At 67.3% G+C, this 7,515-nt stretch overlaps 1 protein-coding gene across 1 annotated transcript; it reads left to right on the forward strand.

Moving 5' to 3' along the window:
• Positions 1–1,962: 1,962 nt before the first annotated feature.
• EMIHUDRAFT_49376 (hypothetical protein) lies at positions 1,963–2,256 on the forward strand (the record flags this gene model as incomplete). The annotated part of the gene is made up of 1 exon (XM_005788276.1): positions 1,963–2,256. A coding segment is annotated over one exon (294 nt), but the record flags the coding sequence as incomplete, so codon positions are not given.
• Between the last annotated feature and the right edge of the window lie 5,259 nt (positions 2,257–7,515).

Here is a 7,515-nt window from a genome sequence, read left to right on the forward strand (position 1 = left end):
GGCAGCGGGCCCGGTGGCGGCGGTGTAGAACCATCGGCCGATATGACCATCGGCCGCATGGCTGAACCATCTGTGGATTGGCCATGGCTAAAAACTGAGCTGGCTGTGGCCAAAATCTGGCAGAGATGGCCAGACTCAGCAACTATGGCTGAACTCGAGCCTGTGTGGCCGACGAGGTGTTGTTGTGGCCATGCATGGCTGAGAGAGGTGTCCACATGGCCGAGAGGCAGCGTTGATGGCCGGATCGGAGAGGTGTGGCCGAGGCCATCGCGCCCATGGCCACAACGTGCCACCAGCCATGGCCCACGCCTCCTGTGTGTGTCTGAGCCATGGCTTTAGGGTATTATTAACACGGAAAAATTCTTTTTCTCGCGATGTCTGCCCCTTCGCGCCGCTCGCGCCGCCTCGCATCCTCCGCCGCCGCCGCCGCTCTCTCGCCAGACACGCCGCCGCCCACCCGCCTCCTCGACCTCCCCACGGACCTCCTCGTGCGCGTCGTCTCTCGCTGCGACCCCGCCGACATCGCTCGCGTCGCGGCCGTCTCGCTCCTCTTCCACGCCTCGCTTGCGGTGGAGGGCATCCGCTTGTGGGCGCAAGAGCGCGGCTTCGAGCTGCCGGCGCAGCCAGAGGGCGAGGGCGCCGTGCGGTGGCTGTGCTATTCGGCGCTGCTGCGCGAGTCCAGCCCGCCGGCGAGGGCGGCGGCAGGCTGGCGGCACAGCGTCTTCATTGACGGCGAGGGGCGGCTCTCGTCGTGCGGCTCGGCGCCGCACTACAACCAAGTGCTGCTCGGGCACGGCGAGGGCCTGACGCGGCTCAACACGCCGACCCGCCTCCCGTCGACGCTGGGTGAGCGCGCCGTGAGCGTGTCGGCAGGAGTCAACCACAGCCTCGCCCTCACCGCCGGCGGCGCTGTCTGCAGCTGGGGAAGTGGAGGTGGGTTGGGCCACGGCGACCACCAGCGCCGGCCGCTGCCGAAGAAGGTCGAGGCCTTTGCTGGCAGGCGCGTCGTCGCTGTGTCGGCTGGACGCTTCCACAGCCTCGCTATCTCCGCCGACGGAGCCGTCTGGAGCTGGGGTGGTGGAGCCTTTGGCCAGCTGGGCCACGGCGACCAGCAGGGCCAGCTGCTTCCAAAGAAGGTCGAGGCCTTCGCTGGGCGGCGCATCGTCGCTGTGTCGGCTGGAGAGCACCACAGTATCGCCCTCACCGCCGACGGCGCCGTCTGGAGCTGGGGCTGGGGAGCCTATGGCCGGTTGGGCCACGGCGACGAGCAGGGTCAGCCGCTGCCCAAGAAGATCGAGGCCTTTGCTGGCCGGCGCATATTAGCTGTGACGGCTGGAGACGCGCACAGCCTCGCCCTCACCGCCGATGGCGCCGTCTGGAGCTGGGGCGATGGATACGGCGGCAAGCTGGGCCACGGCGACGGGCAGAACCAGCTGCTGCCCAAGAAGATCGAGGCCTTGGCTGGCCCGCGCGTCGTCGCTGTGTCGGCCGGAGGCAACCACAACCTCGCCCTTACCGCCAACGGTAGTGTCTGGAGCTGGGGCTGGGGAGCCGGCGGCCAGTTGGGCCACGGCGACGAGCAGACGCAGCTGCTGCCCAAGAAGGTCGAGGGTTTTGCTGGCGAGCGCGTCGCCGCTGTGTCGGCTGGAGAGTACCACAGCATCGCCATCGCCGACGGCGCCGTCTTCACCTGGGGCGGGGGCGACGGCGGCTGCCTAGGCCACGGAGAGGACCTGTCGAAGCAGCTGCTGCCCAAGAAGGTCGAGGCGTGGTCGTTGGGGCCATAGCGTGTGTATGCCCGGAGACACGCTGAAAGAAAGAAATAAAGAAAGAAAACAGACACCCCAAGGGAGGATGTTTTTCTTTTTTGCTACGGCTTGCTGGTGCGCCCGTTCGTAGGAGCTATATTCCGCCGCCCCGCACATTCCTCTGGGCAGCAGCATGCCCCCTCAGCCTCCCGCGCTCCTCGACGACGACGACTGGCTCGCTCCTCCGCTCGAGGCGGCGCTGGGCGAGGTCTTCTGCCGCTTCGACGCCGACGCGGATGGCGCCTGGTCGACGGCAGAGCTGCAGTCGTTTGCGCGCACGTGCAACGGCGGCGATGAGTTCGGTGAGGCGGAGCTGTCGCAGGTGGGCGAGTTCACGACGGACGGGCACGGCCGCCTCACGCGCCGCGGCTTTCTCGAGATGATGCACCTGCAGACGATGGCGCGGCCGGAGGACACTTGGGCGGACCTGCGCGCGCTCGGGTACGACTCGTCGCTCTCGCCAAAGGGCGTGCCCGGCTCGAGCGGCGCCGAGGCGGCGCCGTCGGAGAAGCCAGAGTCGGTGGCAGCGGCGCGGGGCAGTAGAAGCTGACCACGTCTCTTTCCAAGTAGCACTCGTACTCCGCTGCTTCAGCAGTACGCGCAGTACGATGTGCTGCACGACACGTGTATCCACACCCCGACATTGCATTCACACCGTGGGAGCGGGACGCCCGCTCGGCCCATATCTCCCCCACATCTCCTCATAGGAGCGGGATGCCCGCCTCGCGCGCACGCTTCAGAGCGAGGCGGACGCAGAGCTGGCGGCCAAGCTTGCCGAGAGCCTGCAGGCGGCCGGCTGCTGGAGAGCGAAGGCCGCTGCTGTGAATGGCGTCTCTTCACGCTCGCGTGGCTGCCAGCAGGCGGAGCTCATCATCGAGGAGCAGGCGGCGGCGGCGGCGGCGGCGGCGGCGGCGGCGGCGGCGGCGGCGGCGAAGCTGGCGGGCGGCGGCGGAGACGGCAGGGGCAAGAAGAAGAAGGGCAAGAAGAAGGGCGGGGGGGGAGGGGGGGGCGGCGGCGTTGGCGGCGGCGTGGCCGTCCTCGACGGCGGGTCTCGAGACGGGAGGCTGGAGGCGCCCGCCCACAAGCAGGCGCCGTGTCCTTCGGAGACACAAGCCTCTCTCACAGCCACACTGGCACGGCGAGGGCGTGGACGGGCGCGCGCTACCACACACGCACACACACGCACACACACACACGCACGCACGCACGCACGCACACACACGCACACACACACACGCACGCACGCACGCACGCACACACACGCACACACACACACACGCACACACACACACACACACACACACACACACACACACACACGCGCGCGCGCGCGCGCGCGCGCACACACACCGGCACGCCACTTTTTAGCCGCCGGCGGCGCAGAAGAAAGCGCAGCCCGCACTGGCGTTGAGCGGCGTCTCTTTCCTCGACGCGCACTTCTCTCTCTCTCTCTCTCTCCTTCCGTTAGGTGCCGCAGCTTGGTAAGGCGACCGCGGCGGCGATCGCGGCGGCTCTTAAGACCGACGGCTCCCTCGGCGCGCGTCCGCGAGAGATGCCTGAGAGAATGCCATGCTCACGAGATACACCCGAGATACAGCCGAGATACAGCCGAGATTCATCCGAGGTAAGCCGAGATCACCCGAGATACACCCGAGATACAGCCGAGATTCATCCGAGGTAAGCCGAGATCACCCGAGATACACCCGAGATACAGCCGAGATTCATCCGAGGTAAGCCGAGATCACCCGAGATACACCCGAGATACAGCCGAGATTCATCCGAGGTAAGCCGAGATCACCCGAGATACAGCCGAGATACAGCCGAGATACAGCCGAGATAGACCCGAGATATGCCCGAGATATGCCCGAGATAGACCCGAGGTACGCCCGAGATGTGCCCTGGAGGGCGGCATCCTCGGAGCAGCACACACAGCCCATCCTGCATCTGCGTCTCCGTCCAGTCGCGCGGCTGCTAGATCCACCAGAGGTGTGGACGCCAGTCTCGTTCCAACACTGCAGCCTCGCTTCCTTCTCCCGGCTAGGCGCGCTGCTGCGCCGCTGCGCCGACGACGTGTTGCGCGCGAAAGCCTTGGAGCTGGTCGACCCAGGGCAGAGGGAGCGGGTGGTTTGGCGGCTCTCTTCGCGTTGTGCAGGTGTGGACGGCGTCTCTTCACGGCTCTGGCTGTGAGTAGGTGGACGCGCAGCTAGTCGCGCTGAGCCACGATTTGGGCGTCGGCCTCTCGAGCTAGCGTCGAGATAGCGCTGAGGTAGCGAATATCACCAACAAGGATCGAGCCGAGGTCGAGCCGAGATCGAGCCGAGATCGGGCCGAGGTTGTTGAGGGCCTCGTGGGCGGCCTCTCTCGCCCTGTGGTTTCTCGCTGTGTGCCCACGGTGCTGGTGGCTGGCGCACCGGCGAAGACGTTTGCCTCGTGCGTGGCCTGGCCTGTTGGGGGGTGGTATGGCTATCCACTCGGGTTTGCACGGCGGTGTGGGTTACGAGCGTGGGTACGTGGGCGGATGCATTCGGGTTAGCGTAAACGAAAACTTTTGCTGGAGGGGCGCGCAGCTGGCGTGCGGGCGCGCGGCGCGGGATGGCCGCGGAGATCCATGGGGCGCTAGCACAGGGCTTTCGCACGCATGGCACAGGTTTATTTGCGCTGCACGTGTGTTTGCGTGCGCGCGGGGACGTGTACGCGCGGTTTTCACGCGGTGTGTGTGGAGACGGGGGTATGAGAGGCGCCGGCCGCGCGTGTATCGGCGTGTGTGGGAGTTCGCGGAGTATGCCCGGAGGGCGGGATGGTCCGGAAAACTCTCCTTTTCGGAGGGCGAACTTTTCAAAAGAAAAGGAGGGACTCTGAGGAAGACATCGGTAACTTTTCAAAGACTTGCGTCATGCGGGTGCAACGCGTCTGCGGCCAAAGTCCAGAGGGAATCCACGGTGGCGTGCATGTCTTTGACTGTGGAGGAGGCGAGCGTTGAACCTTTTCAAAAGAAAAGGAGCGACTCTGAAATGACACGGGTGCAGCGGCGATTTTTTTCTTTTTCTCGCGATGTCTGCCCCGCCGCGGCGCCGCTCGCGCCGCCTCGCCACCTCCTCCTCCGCCGCCGCTCCCTCGCCAGACACGCCGCCGCCCGCCCGCCTCCTCGACCTCCCCACCGAGCTCCTCGAGCGCGTCCTCGCTCGCTGCGACAGCCCCGCCGACATCGCTCGCGTCGCGGCCGTCTCGCTGCTCTTCCACGCCTCGCTTGCGCTGGAGGGCATCCGCTTGTGGGCGCAAGAGCGCGGCTTCGAGCTGCCGGCGCAGCCTGAGGACGAGGGCTGCGCCGTGCGGTGGCTGTGCTATTCGGCGCTGCTGTGCGAGTCCAACCCGCCGGCGAGGGCGTCGGGAGGCCTCCGGAACAGCCTCTTCATCCACGGCGAGGGGCGGCTCTCGTCGTGCGGCTCGGAGGAGCGAAACCCAGGCCTCCTTGGCCACGGCGAGGGCGTGGCGCGGCTCAACACGCCGACCCTCCTCCCCTCCCCGCTGGGAGGTGAGCACGCCGTGAGCGTGTCGGCTGCACTCTCGCACAGCCTTGCCCTCACCGCCGCCGGCGCGGTCTGGAGCTGGGGCGTTGGAATCTGGGGCCAGCTGGGCCACGGCGACGAGCAGAACCAGCTGCTGCCCAAGAAGATCGAGGCCTTGGCTGGGCAGCGCGTTGTCGCTGTGTCTGCTGGAGACGACCACAGCCTCGCCCTCACCGCCGGCGGAGCTGTCTGGAGCTGGGGCCAGGGAGCCTGCGGCAAGCTGGGCCACGGCGACCTGCAGCAGCGGCTGCAGCCAAAGAAGGTCGAGGCCTTTACGGGTCGGCGCGTCGTTGCTGTGGCGGCGGGAGGCTACCACAGCCTCGCCCTCACCGCCGACGGAGCCGTCTGGAGCTGGGGCCAGGGAGCCTGCGGCCAGTTGGGCCACGGCGACGCGCTGACCGAGTGGCAGCCCAAGAAGGTCGAGACCTTTGCTGGCCAGCGCGTCGTCGCTGTGTCGGCGGGACTTAACCACAGCCTTGCCATCACTGCCGACGGAGCCGTCTGGAGCTGGGGCTGGGGAGCCTTTGGCCGGTTGGGCCACGGCGACGAGCAGGCCCAGCTGCTGCCCAAGAAGATCGAGGCCTTTGCTGGCCGGCGCGTCGTCGCTGTCGTGGCTGGACGGTTCCATAGCCTCGCCCTCACCGCCGACAGCGCCGTCTTCACCTGGGGCGGGGGCGAATACAGCTGCCTAGGCCATGGAGAGGACATTTCGAACCAGCTGCTGCCCAAGAAGATTTAGTCGTGGGCGCGGGGGCACCGGGGTGGGTTCCCGACCTCGTCTCACCCCGCTGGCTGCGAACGCGAACGCCGTCATCCCAGCTGCACCCGTCCGCTCGCCTCACCGAGCGACGCGCGCCGAGCCACTTGTATCAGTACACAGTGTTGAGCTGCCTCGTGCAGGCCTGTGCTGCCGACGCGAGAGGCCGAGAGCACTTGCTCTGGCTCGTGTCCCTGAAAACCCTGTCGCCTGTGCTCCGTCCGCGTCGCGGCCTCTGAGCTCCGTCGAGTCGCCCGGGCGCGCGCGGGCAGGCGCACCGAACTTACCGGAGGATGTCTCAGAGAGCTATGGTGTATGGAAAAGAAGTGTCCCGGCCTAGTTGAGGGATTCCGCGTGGGAGGTGGGAACGGCACGGCACAGTCGCTGGTCGGGTGGCTGCCAGTTCGACTCTGAGGAAGACACCGGTATAAACTAAAGAAAGAAAGAAAGCAACGTCCAACGAGCCAAGGGAGGGAATGGGAGGACGGCACGCCGCCACCACACAGGGATTTTAAGGAGAGGAGTGTGGTGCGCTAGCCGTCGCCCACCCTTGGGCGTCTACCAAGGTTTTTATTTTCTTTTTCTCGAAATGTCCTCCCCGCCGCGCCGCCGCTCGCGCCGCCTCGCCACCTCCTCCTCCGCCGCCGCTCCCTCGCCAGGCACGCCGCCGCCCGCCCGCCTCCTCGACCTCCCCACCGAGCTCCTCGAGCGCGTCCTCGCTCGCTGCGACAGCCCCGCCGACATCGCTCGCGTCGCGGCCGTCTCGCTGCTCTTCCACGCCTCGCTCGCGGCGGAGGCCATCCGCTTGTGGGCGCAAGAGCGCGGCTTCGAGCTGCCGGCGCAGCCAGAGGGCGAGGGCTGCGCCGTGCGGTGGCTGTGCTTCGCTGCGTTGCTGTGCGAGTCCAACCCGCCGGCGAGGGCGGCGGCAGGCCAGTATCACAGCCTCTTCATCGACGGCGAGGGGCGGCTCTCGTCGTGCGGCTCGGAGGAGCGACACCCAGCCCTGCTCGGGCACGGCGAGGGCGTGGCGCGGCTCAACACGCCGACCCTCCTCCCCTCCCCGCTGGGAGGTGAGCACGCCGTGAGCGTGTCGGCTGCAACCGGGCACAGCCTCGCCCTCGCCGCCGACGGCTCTGTCTGGAGCTGGGGCCAGGGAGGCTTTGGCCAGCTGGGCCACGGCGACGAGCGGAACCAGCTGCTGCCGAAGAAGATCGAGGCCTTTGCTGGCTACCGCGTCGTCGCTGTGTCGGCTGAATGCGTCCACAGCCTCGCCCTCACCGCTGATGGCAGCGTCTGGAGCTGGGGCTATGGAGCCATTGGCCGGTTGGGCCACGGCGAAACGCACCAGCATGCCCACGGCTTTGGAACCCCGTCTACTTCACAA

Source organism: Emiliania huxleyi, assembly GCF_000372725.1.
Source record: "Emiliania huxleyi CCMP1516 chromosome Unknown EMIHUscaffold_1365, whole genome shotgun sequence".
In the NCBI taxonomy this organism is placed as follows: Eukaryota; Haptophyta; order Isochrysidales; family Noelaerhabdaceae; genus Emiliania; species Emiliania huxleyi.